At 43.8% G+C, this 21,624-nt stretch overlaps 1 protein-coding gene across 3 annotated transcripts; it reads left to right on the forward strand.

Moving 5' to 3' along the window:
* The first annotated feature begins 3,877 nt into the window (after positions 1-3,877).
* LOC136485730 (wall-associated receptor kinase-like 22) lies at positions 3,878-19,676 on the forward strand. Of its 3 annotated transcripts, XM_066482576.1 has the most exons (6): positions 3,878-4,861; positions 13,576-13,641; positions 17,020-17,490; positions 17,947-18,099; positions 18,231-18,359; positions 18,477-19,676. In XM_066482576.1, the coding sequence occupies exons 1-6, from the start codon at positions 3,973-3,975 to the stop codon at positions 19,481-19,483; spliced, it is 2,715 nt and encodes a 904-aa protein (XP_066338673.1). In that variant the 5' UTR covers positions 3,878-3,972; the 3' UTR covers positions 19,484-19,676. The 3 variants fall into 3 exon arrangements, with proteins under 3 accessions (XP_066338673.1, XP_066338671.1, XP_066338672.1); XM_066482574.1 differs by having other exon boundaries at positions 18,231-19,676; XM_066482575.1 differs by lacking the exon at positions 13,576-13,641 and having other exon boundaries at positions 18,231-19,676.
* Positions 19,677-21,624: the final 1,948 nt, after the last annotated feature.

Here is a 21,624-nt window from a genome sequence, read left to right on the forward strand (position 1 = left end):
CATAAATTTCCATCCAGGAACAGTGTTTTTCTCTCACACCAAACCAGCCAGCAGTAAATAATCCACGATACGATACGGCCTCCCGAACAGGCTGGTTTCCAATCCAAAGCCAACACAATTCAAATCCAACATGAGACCATATTTCGAACAACGTGCATCTAGCCACGATACACAGTCTAATTTCAAGACGTATTGGAGCAGATGACACAATCGTTGTATAAATCTTTGAGCACAAGTCGTTCTTGTGACTGCGCAACAAACTTTATATTTTGTTGCAATACATATGCATATTTGCTAGTGTATATTGGTCATCACCGCTGGTCCTAAATAAACCGTTGGTGATATGGTAAACCCACGGTGATGATCAAGACATCACCATCGGATCAAACGCCGCATTGGTGGTGATGAGCACTTTATCACCGACGGATCGTATGCCGAACCGGTGGTGATGATCCTTTCATCATCGACGGATCGTACGCCGGACCAATGGTGATGAGTCCTTCATCACTGTCTGACCATATGCCGGACCGGCAGTGACATCCTCTTCATCACAGACGGATGGTATGTCGCACCCCGACGATGACGAAGAGGACATCGCACGCACCACCGGGTCATACACCCAACCGGCGATTATGATTTATTATATTATCACCACCGGTTTTGAACTCTTTTATTCATAAAGATTAAAATACACTAGCGGTCCCTAAACTTGGAAAGCGGTGTCATCTAGGTCTCAAACTTCCATTTTTTTAATATCTAGGTCCCTAAACTTGCCCCCGGGTTCCAACATAGGTCCAAACGGGTTTGGATCCGCTCCATATGCCGATGTAGCATGATGATTCAGTGCTGACGTGGATTGGACATGTTCGGTCCAATAACTAAATATGCACAACGGTGTCATCTAGGTCCCAAACTTCCAACATTGCATATCGCGGTCCCCAAACTTGTTAAATAGGTCACACGATGTACCTAAACTTGCACGGTAGTGCCATTTAGGTCCCCAACTTCCAAACTTGCTAATCAGGTCACATGACGTCCAAATTATCATTCTTTGCGATAAGCTTCTTGCATGGCTACTGACGGTGCACCTGGCATGTGGGACCACTTGTCATCCCTCCTCTCATCTCCTTCTCCACCCCTTGGGTGTGGCCCATATATTACCCCTCTATTCTATCTCCTTCCCCTCCCTCCTGTCACCATTCGGACAATACTCCCTTGCCCTTGGTCCAGTGGCTTCCAGACAACACTTTACAACGAAGCCCCACCAAAGCATGGATACGACTGCTAAAAGAGCTAAGGGCAAGAAGCGTGGCTCGCCCATGACCGGCGGGCTTGGCCGTGGCCATGCTCAGCGTGTGTGTTGGAGGGCAGGAGGGAGTGTGTGGAGGCTAGCCACCGTCACTTGTCCTGGCGGCGGTGCTTCTTCTGCTGCTCAGAGATGCTGCAAATGTTGTTGGTGGGTTGCTATTGATGCTGGTGTTGGTGCTCAGGCTTCGGTGATGCAAGTGAAAATGGTGGTTGCGGCATGAGAGGGAGTGGGAAGGAGATGAGAGAGAGGGATGACATGCGTGCCCCACATGCCAGGTGCACGGTCAGTAGCCACACATTCGGCTTATTGCAAACAATGGTAATTATGATCTTGTGTAGCCGGATTAGAAAGTTTGGAGACCTAGACTACAGTTTTAGAAGTTAGAGACCTAGATGGCGCTGCCATGCAAGTTTAGGTACCTCATGTGACCTACTCAACAAGTTTGGGAACCTCGATATGCAATGTTGGAAGGTTGGGACCTAGATGACATCGATGTGCAAGTTTAGGTAGTACTAGGTAGCGTGCCCGTGCGTTGCTACGGGACAACTAAATCTTTTATACTAAAAACACACGGATCGCACGATAAGATAACAATACTGTTAAATTAAATGCCCACGTTAAAGTGATATTTAATTCAAAAAGCAAAGTTCGTGAAATTAACACAGTCACGGAGAGCACGACGTCGCAGGCTCACAAACTCTACTGTATAGATTTTTTCGTGATATGGCTCAGATAATATTTTATATCGGCAGAAAGAATTCTTCGATATCCATTTCTTTCATGCGCCAATAAATCCATGAATAAGTTCTGTTGCATCTCCATATAATCATGTACACACAGGTTCGAGTATATATGTAAATATTAGTGTCTGTCACATGGATAATACTGCGTGTCTTAAAAAATCTCTCATAAAATTTTAAAACAAAGTATGTTATACTCACCGTATAAATATGTGTGGCTTTAGGACTATTCCACACAGACATATATTATAGAATAAGGTATCCACTTGAGTGTCTGTTCTAAGATGTTGAATTAGGTGTTGGAATTCTTAATTTCGACACATTTTTTTAGGTCAATGCAACCAATGGTGACACTTTTCTTAGTGGTGCATAATTTTATGGTGCACCTCTTGACTATCTGAGTAAGGACAAGTTAGCACTGCAAAAGGTTCAGAAAAGCTGCTGAGAAGGCCAAGGTTGAGTTTTCCTCCACTATGCATACTAAAACCTATGTCCCCGTTTATCATTGCCGATGCTTTTGATGCAAAGCAATTCAACATTACCATGATCAGATATAAGTTTGAGTCTCTTGTGAGCAATCTCATAGAGGGACTCTCATCCTTTATGTGGTCTGCCTCAAGGATATTGGCAGGACGATGGACCCATGTTGAAATGTCGCACCAAAAAGTGTCCACGTTTTGTCCACAATTTATTTCCCATGAATACATGCGGGTACTATGATAACACTAACTACACTAAATGAAAGATTAGAGAGAATTTGCACTGCCTCCAGAAAGATTTATTTATTAAGTTCTTTGAACTCTACAAGTAGTTTTGAAATACATGTTTGCATGTCTTACCTCGTATCCTAATTCAAAATTTTGTAGTTTAATTAGAATATGGGGAAATGATTCAAAATGAACAGACCCAAGGTCAATTTTAGCAAGAAACAACAAGCGAGGGCGATGGAACACGTGAGTGTGAAAACCAAATGAAAGGAGAAAAAAACTGTCCCTTTTGTAAATGTAAAGAGAGGAAGTAATTAAATGTAGGCAGATTTGGCAAAGTTCTCAGAAATACAAAGAGATTGCTTTTGTCTTAATTCTCTTTCCTTCTCTGTTAATTCTCTTTCCTTTTGCTCGTTGTCATGTATGCTGGTGCATGCAAACATGCAATGTGTATATAGATAGCATAATAATTTTATACTTTCTATTTTGCCGTGATTCCTCTATCACATGATAGGCAATATTCAATCAAGGAGAATCGCACCAAAGGATGCAGCATGCGGGAGATATCGTGGGATCGCAGGCGTGGGTAGACGGACGAATCAAAACAAATGTCGCACCAAAAAATATCCACACTTTGTTTTTTTTTTAGCTGTAGGAGATTGGACCGAACAAGTCAGATCCACGTCAGCGCTGAGTCATCATGCCACGTTGGCGTATGGAGCGGGTTAAAACCTGTTTGGACCTGTGTTGAAGCCCAAGAAAAGTTTAGGGACCCAGAAATTTAAAAAATGAATGTTTAGAACTTAGATGACACCGTCTTTAAGTTTATGGACCGCCAACCTATTTTACTCATTCATAAACAACGACCGAGAGCGACGGTTGCGAAGTTTCTATAGTACTGTAGTTCTCGACAGACTTGACCTCGTGAAGAAAAGTACAGCGTAGAAAAACTTATGGCAGGTTGGCAACCTTTGCCATCATTTCCGCGGTGTTTCCACAGCAATAGACAATTGACATTTCGGCACACATGTCTGAGCAAATGGCTCATATAGCCCTTCACATCGTTGTATAAAAAAGCAAAATGCATATGCTTGGGTCTGGCGGCTGTAATAGATCGACAGACTAGTTTGCTTTGCAATCTCCAAGCAATTCCACCTTACATAAACCACAGATTTTATATAGGCAAAGAAGAAGTTGGAGTTGGAGCTGAGCCGACATGGTGAAGCTCATGAATCGCTCCGTTGTTCTACAACTGCTCCTGCTTGCACTGCTGGGGACACAATCGGTGCTGGCATCGAGCGCGCCCTCCGCCGCCACCCTGGAAGGTTGCCGGACGAGCTGCGGCAACCTAACCTTCGATTACCCCTTCGGCATCGGTGCAGCTGGTTGCTTCCGGGACCCAGACTTCGAGCTCATCTGCAACGACTCTGTTCGACCCCCTATGCTTTCTTTACGTGATGGCATCACCCAGGTGGCCTATAATATCGTCACCATTGATACGGGGTATCGCTACGGCGACAACGACGAAATTGAAATCGCCCTAAACTACACCATCCCCATGAGAAACGGTGTCGATGTATATAATATCTCGTGGAATTCTCCTGGGAAATCCTTTGCTCTGTCTTACGCATGGTTTAATGTCACTGGTTGCGGATTTGACATGTACCTTGATGACAGGGATACTAATACAATTGTGCGCCTCTGCACGCTTACATGTCCTGAGCAAATCACGGAGGCGGTGGCGAGGCAAAACTGCAATGGTACTGGATGCTGCACCGTGAATTTGGAGGCAAATATTCGAGCCTTTGGGCTCAACTTCGTACGACACAACCAGAGCAGTGTCGTTCATCAGGTGCAGCCTAATCGGAGCTCTTTATGGGATTACATAAACGCGACTACACTTGATGCCGGGCTCACTTGGAACATCATCGATCAACCAAGCTGCGCCAGCGCCAAAGAAAACAATATTACCAACTATGCTTGTGTTGCCAATAACAGCCGGTGTATTGACAACGAAGAATCATTGGATTTTGGGTATTCTTGCCGGTGCAATCCTGGCTACGTTGGCAATCCTTATATTCTCAGTGGCTGCGCCAAGGACACAGGTATCATCTAGATCTATAATTTTTCCATTACAAATATTAATTACAAGAACTATTATTTACGCTTCAGAGTTTAGCTAGATTTGGCTGAGGAAGTAAACATATTTCCTACATAACTGTTAAATCATCTAATATTGAAAAAATTAAACAATAATATTGTATTTGAAGCAACTGTAATGATTAGAACATATATCTGCCTTTCTTCCACCTTAATTTACTATTACTAGGTTTGTAGGTTAATTTTTCTCTCCTTTTTTTCATCGGTTTTCTGGGGACTCAAAACTGCAGCAAAAGTGCAAAACAAACAAACAAACCCACAGTATCAACAATTATTGGACCATCATATCCGTTGGTCATAATTTACCATTAAAATTAAGCTGACGGCTAGCTGTTTTACAAATTGTCATGTCTCACAACGACACCAAATTGTTTTGAGTGTGACTGAATAGTCAGTAGATCAGTACTACTTTCTTTTGTTTTCTTTTATTACTTGCTGTTTAAAACCAAAACCACCATATATGTAGAATCATATGTGGTATGTAAAATATTGGAGATATTACCATGGTACGTTTGTTATATATGACCAGTATGTAGCTCATCAACTCATGCTCAAGCATGCTGTAGAATCTTATGTTACCTAAGTATTAAAAGTTTTATACAAAAGTTTAGCGCGTACCCAGCTAATCAAAATTATTTATGTCTACTCTATATATTAATTTCCTAACATAACAACCATTTAGGCTCCGTTTGGCACAGCTCATCTTCACCGGTGAAGCTGTTTTTTTTTTGTTTTGAGCTTAATGAGCAGCTCTACCGGTGAAGCTAAACGGTTTTCTCTTCCTATTTGCCAAAACAGCTTCATATGGACGAAAAGATCAAATTACCATAGTACCCTTATCTTATCTTTTTTTATTTTCTATTTTTTTCCAACTCCTTACGGGCATCTCTTCTTCCGCGGCTGTCTTCCTCAAGGGCCGCTCAACCGCGTACTCGTGTGCCCCCCATGGAGGCGATCGCACTGCCCGTCCCGGCGGCTCTCGTGAGCCCCGGCGGCCGCGCTCCGGAGGCTGCGAGCCCCGTGCGCGCCCAACGGCTGTGAGCCCCGATGGCCGAGCCCGGTGTGGCACCTCTTGGCGAGGGCCACGCTCGTGCCCGGCCACGGGTCCGCGACCGTGCGCCTACACCGGCGTCGCGTCTAGGCGGCCACGAGCCTGCCCTAGCGGCCGCACGCCTGCCCAGGCAACGGCGACCCCCGACAGTCGCGTGCCTACCAGGCGGCCGCGAGCCTGCTCCAGCGGTGACCTGCAGTCTTCTAGGACTGCTGGGTCCCACTTGTGTCAGATGAAGTTGGGATGAGCTACTTTTTTTAGCTTCATCCCAACTCATCTCTTTGTGAGAGGAGAGAAAAACAGCTTCACCTTTGAAGCTATTTAAAAAAAAGGTGCTTTGTAAAAAACAGCTCACAATAACTCATGAAAATGTTGGGGAAGCTGTGCCAAACATGCCCTTATAAACTCTATAATCCCTATCCTGAAGTGATAAAATTTTCAAATTACTCCAAACACATTTTCATCCTTGGCATTGCATCTCTATGTGCTGTTATGCATTCGGCTGAAACCTTCGCTTTAAGCTATATAAGCTTGTACTCTATACATGTATCATGTAATAATCTTATAAGAAAAATACAAAAATGCTTTTCCAGCATGATCAATACATATATAAGTTCATCACTGGTACGCCATATCCTCATTTGTGACCTATAATTATATTTCTATTGGGCTAAATTATGATAACGTACTTATACCATAAGCGCACAATGATGCTGTAAGTACTTTTCCCGTAGAAATACTTCAAGGCTTAAATATTGAATCCACAATCACATATGTCTAGATGGGCTGTGCTTAGCAGATTGGCCCGAGGCCCGTCCTTTTTGGCACGACACAAGCCTATCGCGGCTTACTACGAGTCATGCTCGTGCTAGCCCGGCCCACCACCCTGTGCCGTGCTTGGTCTGGTGGGGCAGAACGACACGCTAGCGCATGGGCATGGCCTTATTAAAGACAACCCATTTAAGGCCTACTAAACCCTATATAAAATATATAAAAAACATGTCAGCTACCTCATTTTCTCCCGCCCAACTACCTCCCCCTATCCCATCTCGCTCAACCACAATATGTGCACATCCCACTATTAGCCCCACTCATACCATTACTGCACAAATCTTAACGGAGGCGGGCCTTTTGGGTTAACGGAGGCGGCCAAAGCAACCACCTCTCGGTTAAAAGATTAACGGAGGTGGACGCCTTAAGGCAACCACCTCGGTTAATACCTATTAACGGAGGCGGTCGCCCTACGCAGCCCGCCTCCGTTAATAGATTAACCGAGGTGGTTTCCTTAAGGCGCCCACCTCCGTTAGGCGACTGGTTATTACTTGCTTGCCTCTGTTAATGATATTCCAGATTAAAAAATAGTTTCCATTTGAATTTGAATTTGAATATATTTTCGTGAATTAAACACAAACAAAGTAGAAAATACGCATGCATAGCACAAACATAGATATACATATGCCACAATCATTCATCTCTCGTCCTTATCGTAACACGAACCAACATTGAAGTTAATTACATGCATGTCATTTATGAACATGTGAAACTAAGATCGCCGCTCATTACGACCTAATGAAAAGAGGTCCGTCAACTTGTAATCCTTGACGTGTAGCTTGGCGCTCCAGTTTCTAATGTTCTCGTACTTCACTTCGCTCTCCTCGTTGAAGAGCTTTGCCCCGACATGCACGCATCTGTGCAAGATGAATGAACATATGTCCGCTATAGTTTGAGTGAAGTTCTTTTCGATGACCCTTTCCTTTCGCCACCAATCTAGTGATTTCTTGAGTTGCTTGTAGCTGATGCTGAATTTGCCACACGCTCTGAGGTACTTGCAAACATAGAATCCACATAATACTGATTCATGAGGTTGTTTGGAGCACTTCACGATATATAATACATAATCGATTAGAACATATAGAGAGCATGCACGATATAATAGCATAAACGAATTTTGATACGTACCGGGAAGTTGTGCCTGACTTTCCGTGTTTTGCCATTCTTCTTCTTCTTCTTCTCCTCAGATCTATGATCGGTGGAATCGGGATCCTCCAAGTACTACCGGTAAGCACTGTACGAAAACCACTGGTGTCAACGACAAATTAAACACATATGTTAAATGTAAAAGAATGAGTACCGTCACTTACTATCTCAATACGCTTTCAAGTTCCTTGTACCCTTCTCTTGGAGTATCCAAAGAGTCGAATACAATGGCCCTTCCATCCTGAGGATAGATTAGAAATGCAATCCAGTGACCCATGATGCCCTCGCTACACCATTCAAACAATACAGATTTCAAATCTTCGAATATATATGAAAAGTGGTGATCCTAGTAGCTGCATATACGTTCCAAGTATCCTTTTGACTTACGCAAACTGGCGGGCAGCAAGGATACACCCATGTTCCCCGACCTTCTTCATGGATCTATACACGTACTCCCCGCCTTAAACTTGAATTCATTGCGCAGACGTTTTTGAGCTGCCACTCTCTCTTCTGGGTTCAAGTTCCGAAGATCTTCATGGGTATCCGGTACGTCATAACCCACGATGGTTCTCTAGCTAATGTGCATCGGAGAGAAGTAAATAATTTTTTGGCCCAATTCCTTGCATACATGGGACTGCATCCTGCAAAGACAAGTCATGGTATTATTAGCTTCTTCCTAAAGTACCTACAGCGATGCAATGGAATTAAAGTCGTAATTAACTTACAGGGCAAACAAGGTGACTTGAGTGATGTCAAGGTCTTTGCGCCGTAGTAGCCTATGCATGTCGTGGAAATCTATGACGACTTGAGCATCGTCGATCAAGTTGAAGTACTCCTTTGGAACCTTTACAATGAAAGACCGCAGGCCTACTTTCGCCACTTCCATGTACTAGAGATGGAACCTCCTTATCTCCCACGACTCCTCTATGAGCTGGCCCAAGGGCAATATGAACTTCCCATGCTCGTAGTTTTTGGGGCAATCATCCAAAAGGGGCCAACCCGCCGCTAGTGGTGGCATCCTGTAGTTGAGAGATTCAAGAGTGAAAAACTCTGCTAGCACCTCCGTATATGTTCTACTATGACTATGGCTTCCAGAATCATACCTTTCATACTTAGTTGAGCATTCGTACTCTTTGGCTATTGCGGTGACAGGCTTATTCACCTTGGTGTAGTTAACGGATGACGTGGTTCGCTCTTCTTGTGTACCCTTTGTTGGTGGGGGAGGACATTGCTTTTTCTGCTCCTTTGAATCACTTGCAGGCGGTATAGCGGTGCTCGGTGCTGCCCAAGTATCTTCTTATGAATTGCTCGTGCTGGGAGGAGTGCTTGGCTCATTGCTGTCATCGTCGTCAGAGTCTTGACCCACGAGAGACGGCGAGGGCGGTGACGGATGAAGATCGTCATCAAAATAAATGTCACTCCGAGCCTAGAGTACTTATTTGCCGATACAAGCTCGTAGGTACTTGGTCCCGTATGGAGTTTCTATGTCGATTTCATCATCGACATGTTCCGGGTGGATCCAAGTCACCTTCACCCAGGCATAGTCGGCCGGGATTGGATTGTTATGGTACATGCATCCTAGCAATGCCATTGCCTCGACCACCACAAACGTTCTTATCACCTTCCTGCTGTAGGGGACCGTGAGATGGCAAGGCATTGCTTTGACGATATCGTCGACCGGGTACCTCCTTGCATCTCCTCCGGTCGCCTGTGTGGTCTGCCCTTGTAGTTCTACTTGTGTCTATGGTAGCACCATGCTAGCCTGGTGAAGCATCTACGACCTTAGCTCCACCATCTTGGGGTCACTGCTCGTGAACGCATCTGCAATCTTGCCCATGACAAAATCCTTCATTGCCTCATCGTAGCCTTGCTAGATGAGCCTGTCCTTGCACGCCCGCCTCGTCTTGTACGAGCTAGCGTTAGATGCCTAGGACTCCATAGTCTTCATGCTCTTTCTCAAGGATATGCCACAGACATGGCCACGATGCTCAGGGTTTCCCAGCACCTCGACTAGTTGGTCCCTTTCTCTACGAGGTTTGAATGACTCACTCTATTGGGCCGCAGCAACTGCCATAATCTTCTTCTCTGCCTCCTCGGTTTGTGGCTCGTTGAACTTGGTCTTGCCCTCCTGCAGCCATTTTGGCTTGTGGGCTTTGAGGTAGTCTCGTGCCCTCTCATCGAGGCCCTTGTACTCATCCGGCGGTCTAGCCTTAGCTGCCACCCTTTCTTCCTCCCTCCACTTTAGCTTCTTAGCGGCGTACCCTGTCATGCCCAGGTAGTGGTGGTGCACGTTCCTCTGTGTGAGCTCGGAGAACTTCTTGCCCTTGGCCTTTGCTTCTTCACATTGTTTTTGGCTGGCGAAGACTTCCCAGATGTCACGCATGATGAAATTGTAATGGTCGAAGGGTGTCTTCCCTATCTTCACATACTCCTTATTGAGGATGAACCTGAACTGGCGACACGATTTGCCTGCAAGGTACATCACATGCTGCTTGCAATTTTCTTCATCATAGCCCTCTGGATACGTGAACCTCATCTTCATCTCTCCCCACACAAAATCCTTGAGGAGTTTTGGGATTGTCTTCCAATTTTCATATGTGATAGGCACCTTCTCCCTGACTATACAAGAGCATTGGTTACTAAAGGTGCCAATGACGCTAGTTAACTGCATGGGCTCTCCCTGTGCCCCCACCTGGTATATCACATGCATATCATAGTGCTTCTTGTGCCTCCCATGTTGGCCCCTTCTCCTCTTCAGCTCGCCACCGATCGATGCGGTCAAAGAAGTCCCTGTGGAGGGAGTAGGTGGTTCCTCTACCCTTTCTTCCTCCTCGGGGTACTCCAAACATTGAGGCACCATCGGTACCTGTCGAGGACAAGAACTCGCATTAATTATATACTTGCAATAGGCTCTCCAACGTTGTGCTAATTAATGTGCACTGCTGCAAGTACCTCAAGCCTTGTTGTTTCGGTATCCTCATCTGGATCATTCACTCATGGCACCACGCGAGAACCTCATGCTTCGGCCCTCGGATCGAAGTCCGGATCGTCTTCTTCCTCTCCATGAGGTCTCTTCTGCGGCCACGATGTTAGGGGCTCCTCTTTCTCGTACTCTACGCTCCCATCGGAGTCTGATGAGCCTTCATCACTCGCATCAGGGGTAGGCTCGCGCCATTCCACGAGGTCTCTAATAATAGGTAAGGTGTTCTCCGATTCGTTCGCCATTGGAAGCTATCATTAAGAGAGTTAGACAGATATACGACTTAGTTATATGGACATTTCATAAGTATAAACACAATGTAATCATTATATTCATCTCAAAACTCAAATTACATATTTTTTCCATTGCATTGGGACTTGGGGCACAAAAATAGAAGAAAAGTACATATATATACAAGAAAAGTACAAAAATACAAGAAGAGTATATATATAGAAGAAAAGTATAAAAATAGAATAAAAGTACAAAAATAGAAGAAAAGTACAAAATTGTTGAATCAAAAAAATTCCATGTACATAGTTGGCTCAGATTTGCCCCATTGTCATCACATCGCTTCTAAACTGGTTGCTTGTATATGGTATACAAGCCATCCTAGTTTAGCAGCTTACAAGTAGGGGGCATTCGATCATCATAGCCGCTACCTCAGCATAAAAGGGTTCACATCATTGCATATGCCACTGCCTCAGCACATTTTTAAAAGTTTAAAAAGTTCATCGTGGCATATGCCATAGAGTAGAGTAGTAGTAGGAGTAGTAGTATAGGAGTGGGATTAGTATAGGAGTAGGAATTGTATAGGAGTAGTAGGACAGCAGCAAGTCATGGTAGTTTAGGAGTAGTATAGCAATAGATCAAATTCAGACAAGGCATGGTTAAGTAGCAGGAGCAGCCAACTGCCATAATTAAGTAGAGTAGTAGTAGGAGTAGCAAGTAGTAAGAGCAATAGTAGGAGCACCAGCCAGCAAGTAGTTGTAGGAGTAGTTAAGTAGTAGGACAGATTGAAGCAAGTAGTAGGACAAAGAGAGTAGAGTAGGAGTAGTAGAGGAGTAGGAGTAAGTAGTAGTAAGAGTAGAGTAGTAGTACATAGACTAGGAGTAAGTTGTAGTAAGAGTAGAGTAAGTAGTAGTAGAAGTAGTAGTACAAGAGCAGCAGCCACTTAGTAGTAGACAAGTAGTAGTAGGACAATATAGTATAGGAGTAGTAGTAGGACAGTAGTATAGGAGGACAATAGTATAGAAGTAGTAGTATAGGAGGACAATAGTATAGAAGTAGTAGTAGGACAGTAGTAAACTGAAATAGGCAATAGTAGTAAACTGATCTCCTCTCTTTTCTTTTGTAATTTCATCTTCACCTCTCTGATTTTCCCCCAAATTGATTTGGTTCAGATTGTAGGGTTTGTATCTTCAAAAAATTGGCATTTGCTCAGAAAGTTCAAACAAAGTTTAGAAAGTTCAAACAAAGTTCAGAGTTCAAAATTTGGCATTTGCTCAACATCATCATAAAATTGGCATCACAGGCAGTGGCATTTGCTCAGCAATGAAACTTAGCATCACAGACATCAATGAAAATAAAAAAATTGGCATAACAGGTAAGCTAGGGTTCGTCATAATCACCAGTAGGGACCTCAACATGCAGGGGCAGACCATGGCGCCAGCACAGGGAGGACGAAGACGGTGGCGACAGAGCTAGGATTCAGCAGTGGCCCTCGTTGGAGCAGCTCGACACAGAGGACGATGAGGAGAGGGCCCCGCATGGAGCTCGGTGTGAAGGATGAAGAGGACCTGCACGGAGCGGAGCTAGGGTTTGACGATGATGAGAGGACCTACACGGATGAAGAGGACCTGCACAGAGAGGAGCTTGATGATGAGGAGAGGGCCCGCATAGAGCAGAGCTAGGGTTCACAAGGGGTGGCCGATCTCGACAACGAGGAAGACGATGGAGCTAGGGTTCCCGAGGTGGCGGACGGATGGCGAAGACAGCAGGGCAGAGCTTGAAGCACGCGAGGTCAGGGATGGGTGCGAATGAGCTTGGCGCCGGCGATGGCGGAGCCGGGGGGTGGGAGAAAATTTTGGCAGCCCTTTGGGGTCGTGTATGAGTGACCGGCAAAAGACTTAGCTGATTTGGAGGTGAGCCGGTGTTTATATAGACAAGGATTAACCAAGACGGTCACTTATGTTGCCGCCTCCATAAATATTAACCGAGGCGGACATCCTTATTTGCCCGCCTCGGTTGAGATTTTCATATATTTTGTAAATAAGTGCTTTTTAAAATTGATATTTATTTTGAAATGCTTGTTAAAATTTAATGGTAGTAGGAGTAGAGGTAGTAGTGTACTAGTAGATGTAGTAGAGTACTAGTAGGAGAAGTAGAGTAGTAGTAGTAGTAGAGTATAGTAGTTTGAGTAGTAGAGTAGTAGTAGGAGTAGTAAAGTAGGAGTAGTACAGTAGGAGTAGGAGTAATGTAGGAGTAGTAGAGTAGCACTTAATGATGCATATACATAAATGTATGGCATATATGGTTCCATTATAATAATAAGTTACAAAACTTCTCGTTAACTACATTATTACATATATGTGTGGCATACATCTCATTTTGGTGCAGGCGCTTTTATAGTCATCTTCTCACCGTCGTTGCAGGCCCAGGGCATCATCTTGGTCTGGTTGAAGCGGGCTTCGACGGCCTTGATCCTCTGTGGATGATCGGTAAAGAGCCCTAGCTCTACATAGTTATTGTATTCTTTGGGACTCTGAACCCCATCAGCTCCCACAATCCTCTGCTTTCCTATCACAACCACGTGCCTCTTGTTTCCTTGGGCATCCCAAAGTAGGCTACTTGCACGACACGGCTTGCTAGTACCCACTGATCATCTTTGTAGCTGACACTATGGAGCTCCACGGTGGTTAGCCCATACTCGTCCATGACAACCCTCTTTGGCTTGACCCACTGGCACCAGAAGACAGGTATCTGTAGGTCACCACCATAGTCAAGCTCCCATATCTCTTCAATATAACCATAGTATGTCCTGCTCTGCCCCGTGGACTCATCGATGCCCTCATATCGAACACCGTTGTTCTGTGCCACGCTCTTCTTGTCCTTTTCTTTTATGTGTAACCTATATCCATTCATGTCATACCCTTGCCACGAGGTGATTTGGGTGGATGGGCCAGACGCAAGCCTCACAACGGTCTCATCATCATCGGATCCTCCATGGGGTGTCCTGCTCTTTGATCCACGCCGTGAAACTGATCTTGTGCTATTTCTAGACCCATGCTTCCTTGTGATCTCCATCATGGACGGCGCGGATCTCCTCCAAGTGCTTGTCAACATAGGGTTCCATGACCACTAACTAATGAAGGACGCTGTGATGAGCCTATTGCACCATTTTGTACTCTACATCGGTGCATACTTTCCTCCCCGTGCACCCCATTCTAGAGGTTCTGCCTTCATGTAGCCCAATCTCCCTTCCATCTCAGATGTATTTGGTGTAGCAGTTCACGGCCTCCATAGAGCCCTGTGGGTGAGCACAGTTAAGGACGTATCTGTTGAGGGTCGACATGAACCACTCGTACATCCACATATGGTGTAGGTACATAGGGCCTAGTTCCTATATCTGATCAACCATGTGCATCATCAGGTGTGTCATAATATCAAAGTAAGACAGTGGGAAGCACATCTCGAGCTGGCAAAGAGTCTTCGCGATGAAGGCTTTTAGGGTAGGCAGCTTAGCTACATCGATGACCTTCTAGGTGATGCGGTTAAAGAAGTAGGACATCCGTGTGATGACCATCTTCACATACTCTAGACCGATAGTCCTGATCATAATTGGAAGGAACACCGTCAGCATGACATGGCAGTCATGTGAGTTGTAGTTGGTCATTGTGAGGTCTTTCATCGAGACCAGGCTCTTGATGTTGGAAGAGAAACCGGTCGGCACCTTGACCTCCCCTAAGCCACTGGCACACAACCCTCTTCTCGTCTTTTGTCAGGTTGTAGCTAGCGCCCAGGAGGTTGACTTTCTCATTCTATGATGGTTCCGGGTGAAGTTCCTGCCTGATGCCCTAGTTGACAAGATCCATCCATGACTTCAGACCATCCTTCGTCTTTCCCTTGATGTCTAGCAGGATGCTGATCATGCTTTCGAAGACATTCTTCTCCAGGTGCATGCAGTCGATGGCATGGGGTGTATCTAGATCCTTCCAGTACGACAGGTACTTGAAGAAACTCAACTTCTTCTTGAAAGAAATGACGACAGATGGTTCCTGTGCAAGCGCAAGCAGCGGCGGGGTAGTGTACGAGTGTTGTAGCCACCTCACCTCCAACCCGCCCCTCTAGCATGAGCCGGAACCTATGGCAGCGCAAGCAGCGGTGAGGGAGCCTGCAGGTGGCTAGCCGATGAGACTAGGAGAGATAGTTGAGGCATCTTTCCTGCAGCTCGACAGGAAGGCCATGGGGTCCATCGCCAAGGGCAGGATGAGCCTCAGCTCCTCGGTGATGCCCTTGGGTGCCAAAGTGGTGATTCTATGCTTGCGGCAGTACTTCCTGCCCCCAAGTGGTGTCCGATGCGGAGATCCTACGCCTGGCCCCAGACACTAGTGCACTGGGATCCTACTGGCAGCACCTCCATTCCCTGCCAAAATTCCAGGCCTCGCACGCTAGCTCTGATGGCTTAGAGATGTTGGGGGCCAGCTACGCAACGGCCTGAGGAGGGCTCTTCATGATGGTGGTGGCTGAGAGAGCTCGTCAAGCGGCTGACAGGTATGGTGTGGGGGAGCTCTCACCATCAGAGTCATCGAAGACTGAGAAGAAGTCCTCTTCCCAGCGCATGCTCTTCGACCTGCCGGCGAAGCAGGGGAAGAACGGAGCAGTGTTAGGGGAGAATCATGTTTACTCCGGTGCCTCTCCCCTGAACCTCTTAGGTGAACCACCTAAAAGCTCCACGCCGCCACTAGAAAACTCCAATGACGACCACCGAAAATCTGGTGTTTCATTTAAAAACCCGCGCGATGAACAGTGCAACCACATCCTCTGGTGCCGTCAATAGGGTATGCACCAAACTTTTTTTATACTAACCCTGGCTCAGTTAACTGCTCCCTCTGCACCGCATTCTCCAATGACCTCCCCTAGGGGGCAACAGATTTTTTGGTGAGTGCAGTGAAGCTTCATTAAGTCCCATTTCTCGCAAGAGTTCAAATCCGCTAACTCCAATGTGTTCTAAGTCCCATTTATCGCAAGCATTTCAAATTCGCTAACTCCAATGTGTTCCAACATGAATAGCTTCATCTTAGGCACTGAGTTAACTTTTCAGAAACATTTTTCGCTTGCATCTCACCACGTCACTAGGTCTAATGCATATGCAATGTTAGTTCATACCTAGTGGCACTTACATAACCATTTTGCATTAGAGTTCTCTTAATAGTACGACTATCTATCCTAAACCCGACTACGCACTCTATTATGATTCAATCGGCAAAATGAAAACCCCTAGGCTATACCTTTGCCTTCGGGCTTGTTTTCATCTCCTCTTCTTCTCTCCAAGTGTCAGCTTGCTCCATATGGCTTGATAACCTCACAACCATTTCCTAGCCTTGCTCACCACCTTGTTGTGGACCCTAGCGTAGTCCACTAGTTGTCATTCAACTATCAAAACCAAACTTAGGGCTTTCATGGTGGAACAGAGGCAGGCGGAGGATAGTGGGACGGCGTTAGAGGGAAGAGAACGGAGGGAGAATCGGGTGACCATCGGTGAGATCTAGGGTTCACCGTGGGGGTCAGTGGCAGGAGCGGGAATGCAGAGAGAGACTACGCCAACGTCTTTGCATGGCATTATTAGACGGACCTAGTGCCAATGTGGCAAGTGGTTCCACATAGACTGCTGAGTCAGTGTGAACCTAGGTGGAATGGGTTCATTGGGTAAAATGTCCGGTTTTGTAAGTTGGAACGCCTATTGTCTGATTCGGAGTTCGAGGGTCAAATTCGTACTCTTGTGCAAGTTTAGGGTTGAAAATGTACTTTACCCTATATTATCTACATATATGTGATTTATCCTTTTTGAACATTTGCAACATTTTTGTGGTATATAGGTTACAACCCAGCTCAAAAACCCAATTGCAACCGTTCATGTGGAAATATCACAGTTAATTTTCCATTTGGAATTGAAGAAGGTTGTTATGCAAGGGAACAGTTTTATTTGAACTGCACAAATGAGACGTCTTCCACCCTCCTACTGGGATACTCTTTTGTGGTGACAGAAATTGATGTTGAGAACGGGCTCATAAAATTCATAGTCCCAGATATAGACGAAGGATCAGTTGTGCCAGTAACTCGTGACGACCCTGGTGTTTTCGTTGATTCCGGTGAGTCAGTTTCTTTGAAATGGGTTGTTGCTAATCTAACTTGTCAAGACGCACAGGCAAATAGATCTGGATACGCATGTGTTAGTACCGACAGCAATTGCATCCCAGTCAATACTAAGAATAATGGATATGTTGGCTACCGATGCAAATGCTCCAACGGCTTTGAGGGGAATCCTTACGTCAACAATGGTTGTCAAGGTAATCAAACTGTACCTTATTTTGTTTCGCAAAGTTTATTTTGATCTCATTGCACAATTGTGCTAATAGGGGTTAAATATATATGTTTTAAAAACAACATCTTTATTCATTTTTACAAGTTTTAGCCTCCAGCTAGAAAACAAACGCTACAAAAATAAATATCTGATACTGTTTTTAATATATATTTTCCACAGGTATGCACCATTGATAATAATATCCGTAATGAAACTCTCTCAAAAATATTGCTGCATTGAGCTGGATCAACCTAAAACATATTTTTCAATTAATGTTGACATTTATCGCATTTAAAATTTTGGATCTTTACCATGACAGTCCAACCTATGAATTTCTAGATATTGCATCAGGAAGCCGAGGGACTAATTTCTGCAAGTGAAATAAACGATTGATTTTATACAACTTTAATATTTAAAGAAAAAATTATCTCTTAATTTGCAGACATTAATGAGTGTAAGGATCCAAGCAAATGCCATGGGATGATGTGCTACAATACTATAGGAAGCTACAACTGCACGGAATGCCCCCAGAAGACAGTATATGATCCAATAAAATTGCAGTGCTCCTCAGCGAAACAACAGAATGTTCTCGTAGGTAAGCAATGCTTTTGACCTAGTTATATGGTTAAATAAGACATGCAACGGCACATCCCAATTTATGAAATTTAACAGTGGCATATAGGAGGAATTATGTCTAAACTGAAACTTATCAACCTAAAATTTCAGGTATTGTCATTGGAGTGAGCAGTGGTCTTACTGTTCTACTTCTAAGTGTAAGTGCGATATACCTTACCCGTAGATGGAGAAGAAACATTCAAAAGCGAATGCGAAGGAACTATTTCCGGAGAAACAAAGGTCTTCTTCTCGAACAATTAATATTAACTGACGAAAATGCTACTGAGAAGACAAAGATTTTTTCCTTGGAGGAGCTTGAAAAGGCAACAAATAACTTTGATTCCACTCGCATCCTAGGCCGTGGAGGACATGGTACAGTTTATAAAGGCATCTTATCTGACCAACGTGTGGTGGCAATAAAAAGGTCTAAGATCATTGAGGAAGGTGAGATCAATCAGTTTATCAATGAAGTTGCAATTCTTTCCCAAATAAATCACAGGAATATTGTTAAGCTATTTGGTTGCTGCCTTGAGACTGAAGTCCCACTATTAGTGTATGATTTTATCCCTAATGGTTCACTGTACGAGATCCTTCATGCTGAATCAAGCAATGAATTTGTTTTATCATGGGATAGTTGTCTCAGAATTGCTGCAGAAGCTGCTGGCGCTCTTTGTTATCTTCACTCTGCAGCTTCAGTATCAGTTTTCCATCGTGATGTTAAGTCATCCAACATTCTCCTTGATTCTAACTACACGGCTAAAGTGTCAGATTTTGGTGCTTCAAGATTAGTTCCGATTGATCAAACACATGTTGTTACAAATGTCCAAGGCACATTTGGGTACTTGGATCCGGAGTATTACCATACTGGGCAGTTAAACGACAAGAGTGATGTTTATAGTTTTGGTGTGGTACTCCTGGAATTGCTTTTAAGAATGGATCCTATTATCACAACTGAGTCAGGTCTGAAGCAAAACTTGTCAAACTACTTTCTATGGGAGATGAAGGGTAGGCCTATTTCAGAGATAGTGGCTCATCAAGTTCTTGAGGAAGCATATGAGGAAGAAATCAATTGTGTTGCCTCACTCGTGGAGATGTGTTTGAGACTCCAAAGTGACAAAAGGCCTACTATGAAACAAGTAGAGATGGCATTACAATTTTTGAGGTCAAAACGAGTCGAAATAAATGAAGCTAACATTGGAATAGATGAAGAAAGACAAACCTTGTTAACAAAAACGAATACAGGTAGCATTCAATTGTCTAGTATGGATTTTGGAAAAAAGCATAGATGTGCAACATCTCAACAAAGCAAAAAGTTCTACAGCTTAGAAGAAGAGTTTCTGTCAAGTGCTGGTTTGCCACGTTAGATGTGCCTCTCAAGCTTCATTGGCCAGTCATCCATTATAATTATTCATGAACCAGTTAAGTGTCTAGTGCCATACTCTGTGGCAAAAACACAGCAATCGAATATGTTTGTCACTATTTTTACTATTTATGCTTGTATGAAGTGTATATAACGTAAACATTTACATATTTCACCTGACTTTATTAAATATTTTGGCTCCTAAAAATGCAAATTTGTCTAGTTGGCTTTAACTTTGCCTTGAAATATTGACTGAAGATTTTACATTAGACTTATTCATTAATGTAAAACATATATGTCAATAGCTACTACAAAAATAGCTATGCTTCACCGAATGCTTCCAGTGCTATCTGGAACTCTTTGGATGGGGCTAGGTTAGAGGCCTATTGTCACGACCCGGTCGTGACTAATGCATAAGCATTGCATCATGATCATGAGCATCATTAGCATTTTAATCTCAATTTTGGAAAACTTGCAAACAAAATTCTGCATTTTCTGGGCTCTATCGTGCATCCACGGACAATCCGGTAGAACACCCTGGACCGTTCTAAAATGCACAAGTTCAGACTTGTCAGTCTGCACGAACACCTGCTCTGGTGAACAGTCCGGCAAAACACTGCCAGCACAGAGTTGAGCTGTCCAAGCTCTGCAGCCTTGCCCCCCCACTGGTCAGACCAGCTGCCCACACTAGCTCGAGTTGGGAACACCATGAACCCACACAATTCGCTACTAATTTGGCAGCTGTCTTAGCTGTCTTGTGTTACCAAAAGTTATATAACTAATTTATTCATATATTTTTTAGGCTATACTAGGTTGTATGTCTTTCAAAGATGTACTACTTGAGCATGAAGACCAGCAATGTGTCATGTTTGAATGAAGCAATTAGTGTGACAAATGAGACTTCATTTGTTGCTACAAGTGGTGCTGCTATTGTAGATGTTTAGAGTGAGGATGATCCTAATGCCGAGGGAAATATTGAGGGAGATGACACACCCACTTATGAGACGTAGGTAGAAAAAAGGCCAGCTAATTATTCCCTAAGGGAAAGAAAAATGAAACTTTTAGAGACCAATAACATGAAGCTTTTGGTGGATGCATATCATGAGATGAAGCAACAAAGTAGCAAACATTGAGCCACCAAGTTGTTGATCATGTTAGAGATGAGATGTCTACAATATCCAATTTAATGCTATAACATGTTTAGAATGATAAGGTTAGTTTTGTTACACCTTCATGACACCTTGGTGCAAGATTATGGCTTGAAAGTAGAGAATATGTACCAAGGAAGCCCTAGGAATGTTCTTGTGGGCATGTGGTGCACCTCAATCATTAAGGCAAGTAAAGAACAAGTTTGGCCACTCTTTAGAAACTGTAGGTAGGAAATTCAAAGAGGTGCTTGAATCTGTCATGGGCTTGGCTTTCGACATTGTTAGGCCTAAAGATCCATAATTTTGTACAATACATCCTAAGCTACAAAAAACTAGGTTTTGGCCTCGTTTCAAAGATTGCATTGGTGAAACTAATGGCACACATATATCAGTAATTGTTCCATTAAGTGAACAACTTAAATATATTGATTACCATGGGTTTGCTTCACAAAATGTTTTGGCAGTTTGTGACTTTGATATGGGGTGCACATTTGTTGTCACTGGTTGGCCTACACATGGACACTCGTGTATTATTAGATACTCTGCCCACATACAAGGAATGATTCCCACACCCTCCTACAGTTATGTATCACTTACATTCCATTTTATTTTTCAAGTACACTTTGTACGTTGAACCATAAAACTTAGAAATCTAATTAGCATGTAGGAAAATATTATCTTGTCGATTATGGATATCCTAACAGGAAAGGATATCTTGCACCATACAAGGGACAAATGTACCATGTTTCTCAATGGCGGCATGGTTGTAATCCGGTGGGACTGAAGGAAGTGTTCAATTATGCACATTCGAGTTTGAGGAATGTGATTAAATGATCATTTGGAGTCCTAAAGATGAAATAGTGTATTCTCTTAAACATGCCTCAATTTCCTTGTATGGCCCTTCCCAATTTCATTAGAGACAATAACATTAATGATGTTGATTTTTAGTCAAGTATCCAAGATGATAGTACTCATGGAACTGAATCTAACATAGGTG

Source organism: Miscanthus floridulus, chromosome 10, assembly GCF_019320115.1.
Source record: "Miscanthus floridulus cultivar M001 chromosome 10, ASM1932011v1, whole genome shotgun sequence".
Lineage (NCBI taxonomy): Eukaryota > Viridiplantae > Streptophyta > Magnoliopsida > Poales > Poaceae > Miscanthus > Miscanthus floridulus.

Excerpts from the sequence above, each read along its gene's own strand:
- LOC136485730 (XM_066482574.1), top strand. The coding sequence starts at position 3,973 with ATGGTGAAGCTCATGAATCGCTCCGTTGTTCTACAACTGCTCCTGCTT. Across the intron at positions 13,642-17,019 it reads TGATCCTCTGTGGATGATCG|GTTACAACCCAGCTCAAAAA; the intron begins GTAAAGAGCCCT and ends TGTGGTATATAG. Across the intron at positions 18,100-18,230 it reads ACAACAGAATGTTCTCGTAG|GTATTGTCATTGGAGTGAGC; the intron begins GTAAGCAATGCT and ends CTAAAATTTCAG.